At 34.3% G+C, this 22582-nt stretch overlaps 1 protein-coding gene across 5 annotated transcripts in view; it reads right to left on the reverse strand.

Moving 5' to 3' along the window:
• The window catches only part of Sptz (zinc finger FYVE-type containing 26 spastizin), a gene marked incomplete in the record, with an annotated part of 1794825 nt that overhangs the window by 1214266 nt on the left and 557977 nt on the right, over positions 1–22582 (reverse strand). For all 5 annotated transcript variants that reach the window (XM_081731160.1, XM_081731159.1, XM_081731161.1 and 2 more), the window contains 1 exon segment: positions 21340–21518. In XM_081731160.1, the coding sequence (XP_081587286.1) occupies positions 21340–21518 (179 nt within the window).

Here is a 22582-nt window from a genome sequence, read left to right on the forward strand (position 1 = left end):
AAACAGTAATAGAACATTATGAGTTTTCATAATTAGAGTAGATTTTAGGTAGTTATTTAGTAGCATCAGAATATAGGGAATATACAATTTTAAGTAAATTTCAAAAAAATAAATTTTCACTGAAATGTTACATGACATTGTCGTGTTAGAACTAAATAACTTGGAGTTGATAATGAGTACGGGGTAAGGGAGACTATATATAACATCATAAGAAGGTCTTCTAAAAGATTCTTCCAATTTTTCAGAACTAATGGTCCATGATCCCCCCGCCCGCTTAGGAAAATATCCTAGTTACGCCAATGGGAATTGAATTGAAAATCTATGTAAAGACTTTCTGCTGTGGCATGCTTCATAAGGACAATTCCAGTCTGCTCACGTGACCTTTGGGGTTCATGAATTTCTTGCGAGCGTTCCGACTTTGGATTCTCTGTTTATACTAGGGATGGCCACAAATTTCCGGTTCCGACGGAACCGGTTCCGCAAGGAACCGGTTCTCGGAGATCCGGTTTTCAGAACCGGTTCTGGAACCGGTTCCGGACCTGGATCCGAAAACCCGGTTCCAGAACCGGATCTTAGGAACCGGTTCCAGACCTAGATCCGAAAACCCGGTAGCAGAACCGGATCTTAAGACCCGGTTCCAGATCTGGATCTGAAAACCCGGTTCCAAAACCGGATCTTAGGAATCGGTTCCACATCTGGTTCTGAAAACCCGGTTCCAGAACCGGATCTTAGGAACCGGTTCCAGACCTGGATCCGAAAGCCCCCAAAGACCCGTAAAGGAGGCATATAGTTCACCTTCAAAAATAATGCAAATAGGACCATGCGCTTGTGCCTTCCCCGCCCAGACCCATTTGTGCCCCCAGAAAAAAAAATTTTGGTTCACCAGTGGATGTTTAGCCAAATGAGTTGGCCAGTTTGCCTGTTTAACCAATGAGTTTGCCAGTTACCCAGTTTATTTAGCCAAATGAGACAAGCTGCCGCCGCCTGGGCGCCTGCCTGTCGCTTCCACCATTTAATCTAGCATACTGTTCACAGCTTGCCAGCAGCTCGGGTTTAGCGTAGGGATGGTCACAAAGTTTCGGTTCCAGCGGAACCGGTTCCGCCGGTTCTGTTTTCAGAACCGGTTCCAGATTTGGATCCGAAGAACCGGTTCTAGACCTGGATCCGAAGAACCGGTTCTAGACCTGGATCCGAAGAACCGGTTCTAGACCTGGATCCGAAGAACCGGTTCTAGACCTGGATCCGAAAAACCGGTTCCGGAACCGGATCTTCTAGAACCGGATCCGTTCAGACCCGAAAACCGGTTCCACCAGGAACCGGTTCTGGCCATCCCTAGTTTATACCCTCTCTTTATGCACCGAATAATTTTTCAAGAACATAAATGATATGCTGTAATATGAATATTGAGAAGTACCCTCTATATGACAAATAGCTGCAAATAAATACACTACATAATTTATTTATTGCTACTGAACGATTTTCCTAACTTGTATTTAACATTCTCATATATAATACCGACCTGCTGTGAACACCTACCTATCTCAGATGTTATATTTTAAACATAATAATTACTATGTTCTGCAATGATTATGTTATATATATATATATATATATATATATATATATATATATATATATATATATATATATATATATATAACGGATGTATTTTAATGTAATTATTTTATATAATTTTTCATGCATTGCGGAAAACATAATTTAAAAAAACCGTTGACCGAGATGAGAATCGAACTCACAACCTTACGATTTGAAATCCGACAGCTTACCAGTGAGGTAACACAAGCATTTACAGAAACATGCTTCTAGCGAAACATGTGTAACTGTTCTCAAGAAAATTATGACATTCATATCCACTACAAACGCTGTTTTTGAGGCGATAATTACGTTCAATGTCTTAACTTTGAGCATTCTTTTACATATGGAAAGATTCTTTAACGTATCTAAATGTTCAATTACGTATGGAGAGCTAAATGGCACAAGAATGTGCTGACATTAATACAAGGTTTCGAAATATTGTATCATTAAGTATTTCAATCAATGTTGCTTTTTTTCTACACTTGGTAACAAGTCTTATTATATTTAAAAGAAGAAAAACACATCTGCAAACTTTTTCCCGATTGCAAAGGCTGGCTTGGAGGTTCGAACCTGGTTTACTTTTTTCCAAAGATACCCGAAGCTGGACTTAGAAAATTTTTGCCTCAAAACACCAATAAAGAATGCGCTCAACCTTTTTGAGACAAGGTGTACATATACGAAAAACAAGGGTATCTCAGATTCCTACGAGAACCAGCCTTGGGCCAGAAGGGCAAAAATATTTAGTTTTTTTTTTTTTTTTTTTGAAAAACCTCCTGGTTGTTTTTCGGTTTTCCATTTTTGATGTATAATGCGGCCAAACGAGTGGCACCGCTGGAAAGTATGGTCTATCCTGAAAGAAACGAGGTATGAACCACGATCCTACAATAAATAGTAAGGAAGCTGTAGCTGTTTGAGTGAAAGTCTAAAATTTAACTCAGAAAGTGGAAATCCTAAAACGGTTAATAAGGATACAACACCAATAATAATTGCGATTGGAGCGGTAGTCCTAACGAAATGTCATAACAAAAGCCATCTGCCTTGCTGTAAGTCTCCGTGGGTTGTAACGTTAGGACGATTATCGTTAAAAGTTAACACATAAGTTAACTTGTGTTTTTTTTTTAAAAAAAAAACATCTCTTCTACACGAAAACTTATGTAAACTTTCCATTTTTAATATGAAGTTTTCCTTTTAATGGCCATCCTCCCGGTTTCTCTGCAAATTACCTATTACACTTCTAGGATCTCCTCTATGACGTCATTATCAATTTTACCTAGATATCTTCCACTTCTTTGCAGATATCGTTTCTTCTTTCTTTTTTAGTTTTCCCTCTATGTCTATTTCATTACTTTTCTTTCCTCATAGTTTCTGATTCTTTTCTAATCATCTCCGTTGTTCCTTTTTTACTTTTTACTCTCGAGCGATGGAGAGAAATTATGACGATATTGAAAAACAATCGAATTCGAGAATTCAACGGATTTAGCTATTTCATGGCCCCTACATACCGAAAAAAGTGATTTTTGAATACCCGTCCGTCCGTTCGTTCGCTATGTTTTCTTCCAATAAGAGTAGTTTACTGAAGAGTAAAAATCGAAAAACGCTATTTTCTCAAAAAAGGCTCCAATGATTTAGAAAAAAAAAGTTTCAAAAATCAATATTTAACTGACAACCCTATATTGTGGTATAAGTAGAGGCACGAGCTTTTCGCACTAAGAATTTGAAAATTTGGCGTTTCTTTTGTCATATTTCGCGTTTCATCGCATTTTCCAAATAAAGTTTCGCATTTTGTAGCTCTTGTGGAAAATAATTCCCTGACATTTTTACAATTGCTCCTTTTATTCATAGATCACTATAAAAATAAGCCGTTAATTAGCTAGAAACAAAATACACTGAATATTTCACTTGATAATATCAATGACAGTTTACCTCAATTAATACACAACGTTTCCACAATTGCCAAATTTAAAAAATCTCTAAATTCCCTTCTCTTAAGTAAAGATAAGGATACTGGTAGCACATGAGGCATCTTCGTTTTACCAGATTATTAAATAACCCACATATGAACACACAACCAATATGTAACCTATGTTAATTTGTACAGCTTATATATTCATACTTCTAGTACCGCTATATGCAATATGCAATTTTAGGTTTCTCCATGTTATTTTTGTTTCCTCTATTGTATATTATTTTTCAATTTTTGTTTTTGAAGTGCTTAACCATATTTTTTACTTAAGTAGTATATTCTTTTTTATGTTGTTCAATACTCTTCCTTTGTAATTGTTAATATTTTCTATATATCGGTGTTTCTTTTTAATATATATATAATGTATGCACGTGGTTAAGTGCTCGGAGAAGGTTGCTGAGCCTTAACTTCGCCACGTAAAAGAAGTCATAAATAAATAAATAAATTTCATATATAGAAAATTGTATTTTTTTCAAATCAAACGGAGGAATATCAGTAAATAAACTTACTATGAGTAGGAAAGTTTTGCTGTCTTCTGAAAACACACAGACACAAGTAAGATTTAAGCATTAAACATAAGATGTGAATAAGGTGTTCTTATTCAGTTTACAGCATTGTATTCAACCAAACTTAAAACAGTGCCTAACACAGTAGGTTATAATTTTAGGAATGCAGAAACCTATTAGCTGTGGATTGGGGGGTGCTGCACAATATTAAGGATGTTAATCAAGCTGTGGATCTATTTTATGAAGTATTATATCAAATATTTGATGATTGCATTCTTCGTAAAAGAGTAAGTAATAAACTCTATCCTACATGGTTTTCCCGACTATTATTAATAAAATTAAACGTAAAACGTATCATCGTAAAAAAAAGTCGTCTCAGAGTAGGCAACACTAAGTACCATGAAGAGCAAATCCGTCAACTGCGTAGGGAAATTAAAGCAGAAATAACTGCTGCTTATAAAGTTTTTAAGCAGCACAGAAGATAAATTAAAGAATGATCCGAAATTATTATGGTCCTTCATTAAAAACAAATCGCGTCACTTGTCTTCTGATCGCATACAGCACAATGGTCACGACATTACTGATGATAGGGACATAGCTAAAGCATTCGGGCAACATTTTATTTCAGTCTATGGCTCCTTAAGAGCGGACTATGACGTATCGAGCATGTCTCTAAATGATCGTTCCAGTGCTCTTCTTGATATATTTTCACTACCTCTCATATCCGAAAAAGAAATCAAAGAAGCAGTAAGGAAGTTGAAATCGAAAACAGCAAGTGGCCCAGATATGATCCCAACGTACATTGTGAAAGGCTGTTCAGATATATTCTTACGTCTGAATGTTATATTTAATTTATCTATAAAAACATGTACCTTTCCTGAAAAATGGAAAGAGTCAGTTGTGTGTCCAATACCCAAAACGAGCTCAGCTAGTAACATTGAACAGCTCCGACCAATCTCTATCTTATTTGCGTTTGCTAAGGTGTATGAATATACACTGGATAAGCGAATAATGGATCATGTTAAACCTGCATTATCTGTCAGTCAACATGGATTTCTGAAGAGCAGATCTACTGTATCAAATCTAGCACTAATAACAGACTACATTTCGAAGGTACTTGACAAGCAAGGACAAGTAGATGTCATATATAGTGAATTTTCTAAAGCATTTGACGTCATTGACCATGACATTCTCTTAAACAAACTGGCATCCTTTAACTTCTCGAAATCAATTCTGCAATACTTTCCTTCCTACCTTCAAAATCGTAAACAAAGTGTACTGTATCGTAATCATAAATCTCAAATCTTTCATGTAACATCGGGAGTCCCTCAAGCCTCGAATCTGGGACCTCTACTTTTCATTTTGGCGGTAAATGATCTTCCTGAGTGCTTTCAATTTTCTAGAAATCTACTCTTTGCTGATGACCTTAAAATATTCTACAGAATTAAAACAATTCAGGACTGTTTACAGCTTGAGAGTGACTTACAAAATCTTGAAATTTGGTGTAAAAACAATAAATTTAAGTTAAATGTCCGTAAATGCAGTTATTTAACATTCACTAGAAAAGAAAAATATATTCAATATAATTATTCAATATTACGGGAAAAACTGAAAAAGCTTGATTTTATAAGGGATTTGGGAGTTATTTTTTAATCAAAATTATCCTTTATTCAACATATTGAAACTATTTGCAAAGAAGCCTACAAAAATCTTGGATATATTTATCGAGTCAGTAAAGATTTTCAAAATGACCAAACTCTAATTGTGCTGTATTATGCATACGTCAGGTCGAAATTAGAATATTGTAGTAAATATGGAACCCTAATATACAGAAATACTCATTCTTGATTGATCGTACACAAAATAAGTTTAAGGCCTTTTACGCTTAAGAAAACAAAATTCTACCCAAAATTTGACAGCTACATTAACCTTGTCGAAAATTTTAAATTTGAAATATTAGAACTCAGGAGAAGAAATACTGATTTATTATCTTTACACAAACTCTTTCATGGCAAAATAGACTGTCATGATCTTAACGAACAAATATGTATCCAAGTACCATCCAATAAATTGCGCACTGCTTGAAAAAATACATTTTTTGTATGACAGCGAAAACAAACGTCTTAAGCAGATCTCCTATATGGAGAGTTACTGCAACCTACAACAGGTTAGTTAAAGAAAATTTCAAACTCGATGTACTGGCAATGGATGTAAGTAGTTGTAAGAAGTCTATTAATTCTGTAAGACAAATGTAATTATTACCAATAGTTTTATTAACCTATATAATCTGTATAACATATATACTATGTAACACTGTAATTAGGCCTGTGCCTGTTGTGTTATATGTCAATAAATCAAATCAAATCAAATCAAAATGTTACATGTTTCCACATTTTACTCCTTCATTGTTGTACGTTTGTCACTTATCATCAGTCCATACTTGGAAAAAATTTCTCACAATCTCCAAACATCTCTTGGCATTGCTTGTTGGAAGCCACACATATGTGAGTGCATTTACAACAAGCTTAAAAAAAACTATTACTTCGGAACTCCCCATCCAGCTGCGATGGCGATAGCTAACGGGCAACATGTTTCCCATAGTCGTGTCCTAATCACCCAAAATGAGAGTTCATGCCACGTTATACCGTTCCGTCAGCGGAAAACTAGCGTTTTTAAAGTAATGAAAAAGCATTTTTAAAATTTCGCCTTACATCGCGTAGTTAGAAATTTTGAGCAAAACTGCCAATTTCGCGTTTTATCGCGCAATGGAAACCAATGAAAATACACATAGAGTATCATAAAAGGTTAAGAACCTGAAAATTACTTAATTCTGACGCATTTCGTTTTATCGCGAATCGCGAAAAACTCGTGCCCCTAGGTATAAGGTATTAAACTGAGAAAAACCTATGAAAGGTAGTATATTCTTGGGGTGGGTTGTTCATCGACGATTTTTTCAAAAATGATTCAGGGAATTTCTTTGTCATAAATAAATATTTCATTAATAACCTAACAATATGGCATAACTCGTTTGTCTTGAATAAATATGCGTTGGGTAATTTGTTCTTGGAGGTAACTTTTTTCCGACGATTTTCTCAAAAACGACAGTCGAGATTTTATTCATATTTCATAAATAAATATTTTGTTAACAATATCGCATTTCTCGTTTTCCTAAAAGAAAATGAGGGTTAGTATACTTTTGGCGGTGAGTCTATCCTCTACAATTTTCTTAACGACACCCAATTTTCTTCATATTTCAGAAGTAAGTACTTATTTTAAAAGCTAATAACATGGGATAACTCGTTCATCTTGAAAGAATCCTCAAGGAGTAGTGTATTCTTGGTAGTAACTTTTTCCGGGTGATTTACTCAAAAACGACTCAGGCGATTTTGTTGATAATTCAAAAATAAATGTTTCATTAACAACCCTATATTGTGGTAAAAATCGTTTCCCTGGGAGAAATCTACGAGGAGTAGTTTATTCTTGGAGATATTTTCCGGAGTACTTGTGGTTTTTAAAACAAACTCAGGCGATTTTCTTCATATTTCATAAATATTTCATTAATAACCTACTAACATGGAATAAGTCACTTTTCCTTAAAAAAAAAAAAGGAATATTTAGTCTAGGGCGTTACTTTTCTCAAACGACTCAGGCGATTTTTTTTTTTTTAATTTTATGAATAAATGTTTCATGAATAGCATAAACATATGGCTAAACTCATTTGATCGAAAATGATCCACAAGAGGTAGTTTACTCTTGGGGTGAGTTCTTTCTACGATTTTCTAAAACAACGACAGACGATTTTGTTCAAATTTCGTAAATAAATGTTTCATTAATAACCTAAAAATATGGCTTAACTCATATGATCCAAAATGATCCACAAGAGGTAGTTTACCTTGGGGTGAATTATTTTAAGGATTTTCTCAAAAATGACTCGGGTGATTTTGTTCACATTTCAAATGCAATTATTTCATTAATTGCTCTAATATATGATATACGTCTAATGAAAATATCTGAAGAGGTGGTACATTTTTTGGGAGGAGGATCGAAGTTTTCCAAAACAAATTATTTTATTCCTATTCCCCAAATACATATTTCAATAAGAACTGCGGCCTAACACAGTTCAGGAAATTGGGGCGAAAAAGTATAGTGCGGTGGCCTGTAACTTTGAAACAACAATCAAATCTACAACTTTTCCTCTATTCCTTACTTATTAAGTCAGAATTCTGATCTTGTTAGTTACTCAAGACGATAATTTTATAATTTTCGTTGCCGTTTCTATTCTCTTAAGGTTTGTTTTATTCATAAGCATTAAGCATTATTTTTATAATTATGTATCAAATTATTAAAACATTCATGTTGAAATTCTCAGCCGCAGCTGTGAGATTTATAATCAGTAAAAGCCTACTTGTGGTTTTCATTGTATCTAAATCAGTTACATAGCCAAAATATATATATTTTGAGATTTCGACTTTATATTGAAAATGAAAAGTTTTATCGAACATGAGTGTATTACAATGTGAGTTACCTCGAATTACTAATGCATTTCCAAAGTCCTGACCTGTTTGCTGGTGACAGTTACCGGGAGTCTACCTTTAATTAGCTTCGACAGTGAGTATTACATACAGTATATACGGTATACTCGTATATTCTTCAGATTAAACAAAAAGGCACTGTCAACGTTACAGTGTGGAGCGGAAATGACTCGAGCGATTGGAATCGAACCCACGACCTACCGAATGCGAAGGCACGCTCTACCACTTGAGCTACTTCTTTCGGAGAAATTGTCGTTTGTGATTTTTAAAAATCGCTCCTGACGGAAAAAAAATATTGGCCTAAAGTTTTAGATGGATATACCGATACTACTCGACTCTAACTTCGGCGCTGGTATCAGGGCTTAATTCAACCAGAAATTGGCCTCGAAAATGCTATCCAAGGTGCCTATTTGCTGTTTGGTCGAAGCGGCTCTTTTGAGTCGCTTCTGATAAAAAACTAAACGTTTAATTTAAAAAAAAACTATCGGACCAAGTTGCAAACACGAAAAATATTCGACCATAAATTGGCATAGACCAGATGCGACTTCCCTCAAGAGCCGCCCCTTCATACGATTTTGCTGAAGTTTAGAGTCAGTTATCAACGGGAATGCGGCGTAGGATCCACACTGCGTACGATCCAAACTGCGTAGGATCAAAAACCTCAGCTGAAAACCTGTTTGGTTCCTACGCAGTGTGGACCCTACGCAGTGTGGATTCTATGCAGTTTGGATCCTACGCAGTTTTGGTCCTACGCCGTTGCCCTGAAATAATTTGTTTTAATCATGCGCTCAAGAAAATATAATTTTTATCATCCCTTTAATTTGTTTAACCTGTGAAGCTATCAATTAGGGTTCTATTCATGGACTCCGCACGACCTAAACTGCGTAGGATCCAAACTGCGTAGATTCCACACTGAGTAGGATCCAAATTGCGTACGATCCACAATGCGTACGATCCAAACTGCATACGACCAGGGGCGTCGCTAAGGGGGAAAAGGGGAGCAAGTCACCGACTTCTGATCGAGTTGGCATTTTCTTAGTTACTCAGTTATTGTGAATTATCAATTCTTTTACGAACTTGGCAGTTGGCACAATTGAATATCTATGTAATTAGTCTAGGTTTACGGCTAGGTGAGGCTTCGTCCCAAATTTACCAACTTCTGAAAAGTTGGCAAATTAAAATGCCTAGTTGCCAGTTATTACTTTGAAGACTGTCGTCACCTTCAATCAGAGCCGTAGCTAGAGGGGCCAGCGGGACGCTCGCCCCGGGCGCTGATAGCAAGGGGCGCCGAACGAGCAAGAAGAAAGGAAAAGTGATGAAAATAAATTAAATACGCGGCGCCTCGTAAAAGTTCTGGCGCCCTATTAAACCAATATTGTCGGTTAGCAAAGAAATGTATTTGTTAAAAGATTTTCTTGCTCGCTCCGCTTGCAACTCAAGCGTTTCAAAAAGTGTCACAAGTTATTCACTTATTAAAGAAAGTTTTTATATATGATTTATTAATGACGATGTGATATCAAGGTGCCGAGTAATGTCTTATAGATTATCCAAGAGCATTTTCAAAGTCAAACGGTCAAAGTCTGAAATGTTTTTTGATTGTAACGAATTTGCTTAGTTAATCACGCCTTTCTACCCAATCGGGTTTATCACGATGGTGAGAATGAAGGTATGAAAAGTAGAGGAGTGAAGAGAACATGCAAGCTGCTGTTTGCGCGGGAATATTAAAAATGAAAGTAAACAAGAATAATAATATTTTCGAACTTGAAGAAGTTGTAAAATAGAGGCTTAAGAGGTCAGAACTTAACCAATGATTTTGTCTTTTCCAAAGACTGATCACTACCAGTGATTTTTAGAAATTCAATTGGCATATGAATTGCTTCCAATTTGAATGTTTTTAAGATAAGAAGGATAAGAATAATAATAATGTTTAACGAATATTTGAAATGTAAAGATATTATTTAATAAAGGCTGTCAGAAAGTTAGAAGAAACCAAATAAAAATCAGATAAACATTCATATGCTGATCTGTGTGTACTTGTTTGCGTAATATGAATGAAAATTTATATGATTTTATGTACAGCTTAACGACCTAATCACCAGTTATTCATATGCAGTGGCGAAGGGTGGTAAGAGGCCCTGAGGCCTGGCCTACCCATTTACTTTCAGAAATTATAATTTATAATTAATTCATTTTCCTTGGACAGAATGTATGATAATTTTCTAAGTTGAAAAAATATTGTTCGATAAAGAATTGTGGTTAGCAACACTGCAGGGAGGCTCACCGAGCAGTGTCTCAGGCAGCAGTAGAACTACCGCCAAGCTACTCAGAAAATCCAGCGAGAGAACGTGTTGGTAATAACCTGCGAAAGAGACCGGCCTCAGAGCTTATCGATTTTCGTTTCTACATAAAGCGTTTCCCTCGAGACTATCGATTCGATATGTGAAAAAAATAAACAGCATGAGAAAGTGGTCCCCATTCCGTACCAACTGTGCTTAACGGACTCCAACGCAACGCAAAAGCTGAAACAAGTAATTTTTAATGCGCTACGCGTATTATTTCAATCCGTTACGTTGACGCACACCCGTACGAAATCAGACACGTTGTGTTCCTTAGAATTGAGTCTATAGAGTGTATTTGCGAGACACTGTGATTGGCATTTTTTCTTATATTTGCAAAAGTGAATGAGGGAAAATGCCAGTAAGTGGAGAATATGAATATAATATAGTTCCTATTAAAGAATCCTACATGTCAGTGCTCTTTTGAAAATTAATGTGTAATTAAGGAACAAAGAACAACGCCTGTGTTGAAAACAGAACAGATGCATTGGTACATAAAATTATTTGTAGTTCTTGAAAAATAAAGAGCAGCGTATGAAAAAATATTTAAGTTTGATTCTGTTTTTAAACGGGATCAAGTGGCATACAAAATGTCTTGATTGAATGCTTGTCCATCTTTTGAACAATATACAATTAAAGTCGAAATTTTACAAGCAGAGTTTGTTTCAATACAAGTAGAAGAGTTTCATGTAAAGCGCAAATAATGTGATAGTTCATCTTTCCCACCCGATCACGCCCAATTGAAAGAATTAAATTGCATTACGGCGAATAAAGATCAGCTATGAGTCACACACGTGAAATTCGTTATGAAAATTGAGATCCGGATCAAATAAGTGCTGTCGATGGTCTACAATTACTGTGAACAGTTTCAGGATTACAATAGTGATTTTCTTCGGAAGAAATTAGAGAATATTCCCACTTTCGACGGCAATCAGCTGCGAAATAAACTGACAGTCACCTTTTACGATGAAAATCAGTATCTTAGATTTATTAATATACTTCAATACATCTAATCAAATGGCCTGCAGAACTTATACTTAGAATATCTTCGCTTGTTACATGTATGCTTAAGTATTCCAGTTACTACAACATCATGTGAGACAAGCGTATGGGTGCCCTGAAAAAAATTAAAACATTCCGGAGGAATATAATGTGTGACGACAGACAGCTTCAATCGCTACAGAAATGAACGGATATTACCCAAGGATATAGCTTTCAAGAAGAAAGCAATAGACATATTTGATAAGAAAAACTGACGTCTGGAATTAATTTACAAGATTATATAGGTAATGGAGATATTATTATTATTATTATTATTATTATTATTAATATTATTATTACATTGGCCCTACCCTCTTGAAACTATCACCCTTCGCCGCTGTTAATATATATGTCAACAACGTTACAACATTGTACTTCACTTTGGGAGTTTCTCATTTGTACACCGAACTTTAAATCGATTTATAATTGGAACACGTACCCGTGGGAGTAGGAGAATTTTAATGTTTTCCGTTATATTTCACAAAAATATTTTTATCGTAAAATATTAGAAATTAAACTACTATTCAAATAGAGAATAACATTACGAAAGTTTACAATTATTACTGGAAATCAATGCTGTCACCCATTTTGAACATTTTAAAAGAACATAGTTTCTTAAGTATTGAAATTTCGTTTCTTATGAATAGTTTGAAACGTTGTAAATAGTTATAAAGTGCCTGGAGGAAATTCCATCAAAATCCTCCTACAATGGGGAAGCCGTATTAGAAATGGAGTTAGTGAATGCAGATGGTGGCATTGGAAAAGTCCGGGTCTCCCGAGCACAGTGGTGATATCAGAAACCGGGCCCCAGCCATGAGGCTCAAAAAAATGGGATAACGAAGTTTTGGGCGCGGGTTCTTTTTATACGCATATTAAACATGGAATTGTACGTAGGTGGTGAAGTTGGAAAGACTCGGGTCGTCTGAGCAAAGTGGTAACGTCAGAAATTGGGCCCTTGTCTCAAAGGACCAAAAATGGTGTCCCGAAATTTTGAGCTTGGCTTCATTCTATTTTTCTTTTCATGAGCAATATACTCGTGAATATATTTTTCTTTGTCTCCTTTAACATGTTGTAGGAAATCTTGAAGATTCTTATTTCATTTGGAAGACAATGCATATCTTGGGCAAACTATATTTATTACAATTCTCCGAGTTTAAATTCCCAAACATCCTTTATTGTGACTATCCACACTGTATACCATTATACAGTGCAAAGCGTATATGTAATGGTATAATCATTAATATTTTATTTCTCTAAATGTATAAACATATTCCTTGGAGCTTCTAATAAAGTGATCTAACAAAATTCCCTTGCAAGTTGTATCTTGACGAAACTGAACTTAATAACAATATTTGGTTTCCATTCTTTAGCGTATTATAAGTACAATATTTATGTTACTAAAATAGTAAAATGTTTTCTAAAAACAGTATCATGTAATTTATTACATAATGTCTATTTTCACACATAAAAAATCTTCATAATGTTTATTGATAATAAGAAAGTGATGTACCTGGAAAATTAAATATGGTAATGCGCAGTCTTCTGCGCAGGTTTGTGAATATAAATCAGGTCATGGGTGATACGAATATAAAGCGGATTTTACCGTGATAGGATGTACAGTCAAAGGCAGTCTGTTTCCACAAGTGCAAAGCGGAAAATACATAAAAGCTTGTACATAGTTAAACAAGAACATATTCTGGTTCATTTCATAATAAGAAAAGAAAAAGTGAAATTCAAACCAATCTTTCATTATCCAAAACCAATAGTGTAGACTCTAAGTATATTGCACCACGTGAAAAACGTTTTGGACTTGAAAAACAAAAGAAAATTATTGTTGTGCATCCAAATGATTGCGATATTCCTGAAGAAAATGATACATGTAAAATTATGCTAAGCAGGAGTTAATGCAAGACTTAGTTTACAGACGAAATTTCAGATATCCAAATGAAATATCCTTTGAAGAGGAATTAGCAGATCAAAATACAATTTCTAAAGACAATTTAATATTCAACGAATTAAAGTATGATTGTACTTCTAATGAAGTAAGTGAAGTTTGTGTAAGACAACTACTAGAAAATTATAAACTTTCTGAACCTTAACTTTGTGAAAGTTGAGCGATTCGAAGTGAAAATGAAACTGTGCACAAATGTGTAAGTGAAACTGATGAATTAAATACTACTGTGTGGAATTTCCTAAATAAAAAATCAACACGTGACCAAATATTAAAACAATATCTAAAAATTTATGTAAAATATATATATACCAACATTATTCCATATCTTATAAACACATTTAACTATACATATCAGGAAATTACATTTAATGATTATCATATTTCTGATTTAAGAGAGGCGTATCTTGAACAGGATAAATATGTCTCGGGAATCATCAGTGTGAGTATCAGTGTATTTACCTAAATAGATACGATCAATGCGAATATCAAAGTAGTTCTTTTTCTATAAATGAAGATTGTATGTTACTATGTATTGCCCGATGGAAACCACATCAAAAAGGTTTGTGTTATGAATGTTTTACAAATCGTAGTGATTTACATGAACATAAGTTTATTACTTTAGACTATGATATGCTATGTTATAATACATGGCGTACAATGGTAAGTGTGCAAGTTTTTAATACGTTATATGCAGAATTTACAACAGTGCATAGAGACATAGAAATTGAAGACTGGGAATTTACATATACATTATATAACATGTTGATAAATACAGACAACATTCAGTTAATTACAGAGTTAGTTTTAAAAAAAGATTTAAATATAATCTCATGATTTATTTTAATCAATCACAAAATAATAAAAACAAACTGTGTAAATTAACAAAAACAAGTGATAAAAAACTTTCAGCATTAAATTGGCTAACATGTAATTGTAAATATAATATTATAAATATTGAATGTATTAAACAATATTTCAAGGAATATTAACATTTTAAAAATTATAATTGTTTTTGTAACTAAAATATATATCCCAATGAAATATGTAAATAAAATTATTATTATCACTTTATATTACCTGTTATAAAAATTTTTGCAGAAGCACTGAGGAACTATGTTTCTAACTTGTAAATTAAGCGTCTCCTGTGAAAACTCGGAGCAGCTGTGATGCGATCTTATTAAATTTTTTACAGAAGCACTGAGGAACTACGTTCCGAACTTGTAAATAAATTGTTTCCTCTCAACACGCGGAGCGCTGTGCTGCGATCTGATTAAAATTTTTGCAGAAGCACTGAGGAAGTACGTTCCGAACTTGTAAATAAATTGTTTCCTATGGAAACTCGGAGCAGCTGTGCTGCGATCTTATTAAAACTTTTACAAAAGCACTGATGAAGTACGTTCCGAACTTGTAAATAAATTGTTTCCTATGTAAACTCGGAGCAGCTGTGCTGCGATCTTATTACAATTTTTGCAGAAGCACTGAGGAACTACGTTCCGATATTAGATCCATTTTTGTTATTTGTATTTTGCTTTTCAAATGCAACGTTGGTGTTTACTTCATACAATATATGTTAAAATTTCTAAACACTTAATGAGTGTGATAATTTTATTTGCTTGCTTCCTATGGAAGCTCCTTGTTAAATAATTAGTTCGTAAACTAAAAGCATCTACGGTGCAAACGTATATGTAATTTGTATTATTTACAATAAGACTCTTAAGCCAACATACTTGCAATTATTTTATTCGTTTGTTTTACTACGTAAACTCTGCCTATTTATTTATTTATTAAATCGATTGCTTTGCAATTATTTCCACGTTCATTGTTAAAAATTTTTTACGACTTTTTTATGAAAATACAAGTATTTTATTTAGGAAATGTTTTTTATTAAATAAAAATCAAAAATAAATTTTATGTATATATGTATTTCGAAAACACATATAATCATAAAAATATATATACAAAACATAATACATACATACAAACAAGAATATAATCATAAAATATATATATATATACAAAACAATAATAATACATACAAATAATATATACACACACAAAAAGGAAAGTATATACAAAATTACATGATTGAAGTTAAAGTTCGATCTTTATAAAGTAATACATTAACTAACTCCTCAATATATTCCGCTGATTTTAATAACTGTTCATATTCATAATAAAACAATTGTATGTTTGCTATTGAAATGTTCTTTCATATTAGTATCAAGCACTTCACCTATTTCACTATTATTCATCACGCACAATGCTTCGGCTTCCAGTGTTGTTTGCAAAAAGGCATCTGTGCCCAAATTAATTAAAATAATTTAAGGTACAGCCTTCACAAAGTAGTACCCTCTTTGGTTTCCACTTTACGATACTTTATTCAACACACTTTTTGTCCACATTATCACATTTACACTTACACTTTTCCAATTTCGAACGTAATGCTAAATCCAATGGTTCCTCTTGTTCTACTGATGAACAATCCAGTGGTGAAACACTCGGTAATGGGGTAGCTGGTTTACAATCGTCTAATTCATCGAATAAACGAAGAATTTCTTCTTCTTCATTATCCTGAAATAAATTTTGTTCCATCCAATTCAGAAAATACATCTTGTGATACTGCTACCTTCACGTCTGGTGATCCATCCAATTCAGAAAATACATCTTGTGATGCTGCTACCTTCACGTCTGGTGATCTATCCAATTCAGAAAATACATCTTGTGTTGCTGCTACCTCTATGTCTGGTCCATTTAATTCTGGGAATAAATCGGGAGATGGTACTACCTCAACGTCTGGTGATCCATCCAATTTTGGGAATAAATCGGGAGATGGTACTACCTCCGCGTCTGGAAATAAATCTGGTGATCCATCCAGTTCAGGGAATAACTCGGGTGATGATGCTGGTCCCTCATTAACAACCATTTTAATGTTGGAACTTTTACCGCTCCACCATGTAAGGAAGCTGGTAATCCCACCGAAGATGTGGGAATTAAAACAGGCTCGTCTCGTAAATCGATAATCTCCTTTTCAATAATATCTGGTAATTCCGGAAAATCCTCTGAAAACTTTAACTTCTTTTTTGGAGAATTATTACTCTCAATGTCTTCTTGAATTTGACTACGAAACGAAGTCATGATGATACTATACCAATCTTCTCTTCAAATTCGATATAAAAAGAAAACTTTACTAGCAACGTCATATCACGTGGTACTTTAAAACACACCTACTACAACAGTTAAAATATTTTCGCATCCACTTTCCCAATTCTCTATACAATTTTCATACGAATAAGAACTGAGAAAACACGTACTTAAATTTCATTTGTGTTCTCACATAATCTTTTCAAAATAAAGTCATTAACGGTGTTTACATTCTACTACGGTATTCATATCGCATGCCAATCAAGCAATATCATCTATGTACAAAGAAAATATTTTTCATAAACCGTATGCAAATAAACGGTTTACATGATTTTAAAATCTTATTTACATGTCATTTACATCTTCCAATAGTATTGTTATTTAGGTAAACAAAACACGTAGCAACAACTCATAAGCTCAATAACCTTCATGCTAAGGAAACTTCCTTTGTATTTCACATTCAGTATCACATCAATGTGACAATCTTCTATTGTATTTACGTTCCATGTTATTTCAAGTTCTACTATTCGTAACAGTAAAATTATTTTGTATTTTCCGCTGTCATTATCTAAAGTTTGTCTACCAAACCATTAAGTTGTTTTATTACCTAACGGTATTCTGTAATAATTATCTACCACGTCCCCCAATTTTCTTTATATTGTACGCTAACAACGTGATATGTTCACTCACAGCTGAACCAAACTTATTTCCTATTGTCAATTAACGCCTCCTCAATTTCCTTTATTTTTCGCCAACAGCGTTTTATGTTTAATCATGGCGGTACCAACTTGTTTTCTATTGTTAATTAACGCGTCCTCAATTTTCTTTGTGTTCTTCGCCGACAATGTCTTGAGTTTAATCATGGCGCTACCAAGTTGTTTCCTATTATTAATTAACGCATCCTCAATTTTCTTTCTATTCTTCACTGAAAATGTCTTATGTTTAATCACAGCGGCACCATACTTCTTTCCTATTGTCAACTAGCATAGGAGAAAGTTTCAATATGTTTACCTACTGCGTTCTCAATTTTCTTTGTATTCTTCGACAAAAATGTCTTAAGTTTAATCATAACGACGCCAAACTTATTTTTATTACTCTATCGGCATTCTGTGATGTCTACCCGACACGGTAACGCTTTTCTTTTGTATTTATTTTAATTTTAATATGTACCTGCAACACCAACTTTCACTTCTACCCAACCGGTTTCCAAAACTTCAGTTCGTCTCTTGAGTTTACCAGAGAAGGACGTCTAACAACCATACTCTGTATATTCAACAGTATACGTACTCCGTACACAACGTCTTTCACATTATTACCAAGGAGCGTCTCGACTTCTCACACAATGTTTAAGTAAATTACGAGAGAATAAAAGTTACAACGAGCTTCTGATGAAGCGAAAAATTAAAAACTCCTGCATGAATATTGTATTCCCTCCCATCTTTAATATGATCAGAATCAAAGATATTTCCTGAATTTGCTATGCAAATGATCCAGTAAAATAAAATAATACGAAAGAACAAATAATTAATATGATCACAGCATTTTAACGAGTCTTACCACTTCAAGAGCTTTTACAAGAAGCGTACCACCTAAAATTGCACAGTAAATGATTTATTTACAAGTCCACACTCATAGAGTGTTCTTACGAGTATGCTTTAGCAAACGAACCAAATAAATTAATTAATATGTTCACAGAATGTTCAAGTAAACTATAAACCAAATAAATTATTTTATTTTAATAAGCTCACACGTAGTGTTCAAATAATTAATTAAAATATTCTGAGTTTGAGTCTTACCACTTCAATAGCTACTACAAGAATCGTACCAACTAAAATTGCATAGCAAACGATTTATTTATAAGTTCAAAACGTAGTTTATCTTTATGAGCTTCTAATTTTAACAACGAGTGTTATTATAAATAACACGAACGAATAAAATAATCAATCTTTAATTGTACATCAAGTAAATTATAAAAATAAAAATATGTAATTCAAGCTTTTTCTATAAACTAGGCCATCCATCATAACAATGTACCCTTTCCAGGAACTAGTCTAACCATCTAACGGTCAAATAATAATTCTTACTTGACCTACTAACCTGTCGGGGCGGCGGCGTGACCCACAAACAAAGAGGCGGCGGCGTGACTCACAAACAAGATAATAATGTCATTCCCTTTCACATCCGTTTTATAACCTCGAAATAAATTTAGAATATGCCACGTGTGACGACATTAAGCGACAGGTCTACTACGCTATAGGCAATAGCTTATAGACTATTGTGTGTTTACATAGCTTAGGTATATAGCATCTAAATTACTACCTTGAAAAAATATGGATACACCGTAACAGCTCTTTTCTCCATAAATACAACTCTGACGCCCACCGCCATTGCTTCATTGCATGTATTTACGTTACATGCTTTCTTTAAAAAAATCGAATTTAAACTTTTCGTCTTAACATGCAAGAGTACAATTTTTATATATAATAATAAACTTAGCAAGAAATCTCACTATACTTGTTTTCTTCATCCGAAAAAAAACTAATAAAAAGTACGGGTCTCGTTCCCCTTATATTTCCTGGACGTGAGATTATGTTGGGTAATGGAATACACTATGAGGATCGATCTTTCATGTTGATCTATGAACTAGCCAATTACGCAGCACTCAAGCCCCGTTTGTGATTCGGAATTAATAGTTGGTTGCGTCCTATATAATTTCTAAGTTGCAATGGTGCATAAGAACGAAAAAACAAAAAACAAAAAAAAAAATTCAAACGCAAACCGATTTTTAAAATTAAATCAGGACATGCTGTAGTTAATACTGGAATATTACTTACGAAATATGAACAAAATCATAATAGACGTTTTCGGAAAACTATGTCAGAAGAAAACTCACCCCAAAGTGTATAGTACTCCTTTCCATTGGAAATAACTTATGTAATATTGTGGGGAATCTTAATGACATATTTATTTACGAAGTGATTTGCTATAATTTATATACTGATATTTCGTAAATAAGATGCCACTCTAAAATGGACTAACAATTTAGCCACTTCTTTCATTAATACCAAATATTTGATAATAATTATTGTATCTTCGTCAATGCAACACTACTCTCTTGCTAATCTTGTCGTTAAAACTATTTTCCATTTTCCTCTCTCTTTCTTATGTTGTCTTCATCGCTAAATAGCGTTATGACTCCACACCGACAGTACATGAAATTTTAAAACTAAGTAAAGCATTTCAAAACTCCTATGCTGGACAAAGAATTCAAATGTTTATACTTTACCCGTTAATATATTGTACAGACCAATGGTATACGATATGAACTTGGGTATTTGAACTCCTCTTTATAACGTTGTGTGTACTCCACTGGAGGTTCTTGGGTTCAATTTGAGTTGTCATTTATGACATCTTTGATTAAATCTGTGCTGAGCAAATGTACTTAATTGCAATTCCAGTATCACGTGAACAAAGACAAGCAATATACTGCAAATACCGAAAAAAAGTGTTCTCAGCAATCGGCATTTTCGCTATTCAGCGTTCTTTACAAGAAATGGAACGATTAGCTTCAAACTCCTCTTCCGCACAAACTGCAAATTACTCGACAGTGGTCAGTGGTGCCAGGTTACTTAGAGGGATACAAGTATCGAAAAAGAAAATTCCTATGAAGGTCGCAGACAAACGATATCCCACACCCTCTTCCCCATCCTTCGCGAGAAAAAAAAGTAAAGAAGGGAAGGTAAACTTTAACTCAAAGGTCTTGTCCTATCTTCCAAACTGGGTTCAACAACACTGCCATCTATGTTTGTAAGGTTCGTAAAAACTGAAAGCTATGCCCCTTCCGGACGTAAAATTGTACTTCTTTCTGACGACACTATTTCATGGCAGCTCACAAAAACAGTACAATAACTGAAACTTACCTTAGCTTTCCTTAATATATACTTTCTTCGGTGGCTAAAACAGTGGCTAAATTGTTTTGAAACAAATTCGTTACTATTTGCCTCACAACATATTATTATTATTATTATTATTATTATTATTATTATTATTATATTATTATTATTATTTATTATATTCGCTACACTGTCTTACTACTCTGTACGGAGAAAAAGCAATTTACATTTTGGTGAGCAAATAACAAAACATTAATAATATTAATATTACATTCAATTTATTTGAAATATGACTGTGTCTCGCTGAAATCAATGAAAATAAGTTCTAGCACACATTATGAAAGACATTAACCCATCAAATTATCTATAAACTTTACCTTTATCACTTGGTTTGCTGTCACAACGTTTCCACGATTAAGACAGTAAAGATACAAGCTGGTAGTCGATGACATCATCATACCAACAATATTCTTCTCGAAGTCATGAACAGACGAATGTCTTCCTTCTGTTGTTGAACCTCGATTAACTTGATAAGAACTTTTAAAAGAGCTCAGCCCTGAAAGAAAATTTATGTTCTATAAATTTAAACTACATTGGTGGAACCTCAATTAAAAATACCCAAAGGAAATTCACATATGGCTCAAAGTTGATAGAGAAGGTTATTGTAGGCCGTATGGTGATCCAATTATGGCATCCATTAACATCCCAAAGATGTAAAAGGTTTATAAAAACATACATAGTCGGCCCAATCGAGACAGAAGCATGTGTTCAGGCAAGTAGCAGATGGTATACAGATATCTGTATCTGTATAGGGTATGGTATTGCAGACTCGATCTCAGTCTTAGGACACCTGCCCTGTGGATTTCTCGCAGCAAACTGGCGGTTAGATTCCATCACCCATTCGCTCTCAGCTCCGAAACCTAGCATGGCAATGTTATTCAGGTGGAAGACGGAGTATTGCAAAATATCGATGTATTGTATTAAGAAAAGATCACGTCACGAATGTATGACCCATTGCTCCCACAACTGAAAACCTCAAACGAATGCAATGTGTAGATTGTTTCTATACCAAAATGTAAGATGTGGGGCCCATATGATACGCAGGGATCCCCGCTCATCTGTATATCTAAAGACATGCATACAGCCGTTACTATGTTCAACAGACAAAGGATGTACATCGCTGAAAACCATCGACTCTTATACGCCACGTTATTGCTGTTTCTCCTGACATCCTCGGCGTTAAGTGCGTTGAATGGGAAATTTTGTGATAGAGATATGGGAACGTAGACCTGATTCCATTAACTGTCACTGTCCTGTAGTAAGAGTGACTGTAATGATCCTTTGCTCATGGGTACGTCGTGGGAAAAGTTGGAAAGATTCTGGTGTGGCAACTCTCTGCCTCTCATCGTGTACACCGAAGACGGGCCACTGATACGTCACCAGGCACACAAATGAGAATTTTCGATACGATCATTTGGAATCTCGAAGCCGTGTTACACAGCCATAGACAAGCTCAAAATCGCTTAATTGCACAATAAGCAATTTCTGCTTCGTCCAAACACTGCAGAGACAAACCATGACATAAATAATGAATTTATTATTGCTGGCCTGCTCTCTAGT

The sequence above is a fragment of the Thermobia domestica genome, chromosome 11 (assembly GCF_964235325.1).
Source record: "Thermobia domestica chromosome 11, izTheDome1.hap1.1, whole genome shotgun sequence".
In the NCBI taxonomy this organism is placed as follows: domain Eukaryota; kingdom Metazoa; phylum Arthropoda; class Insecta; order Zygentoma; family Lepismatidae; genus Thermobia; species Thermobia domestica.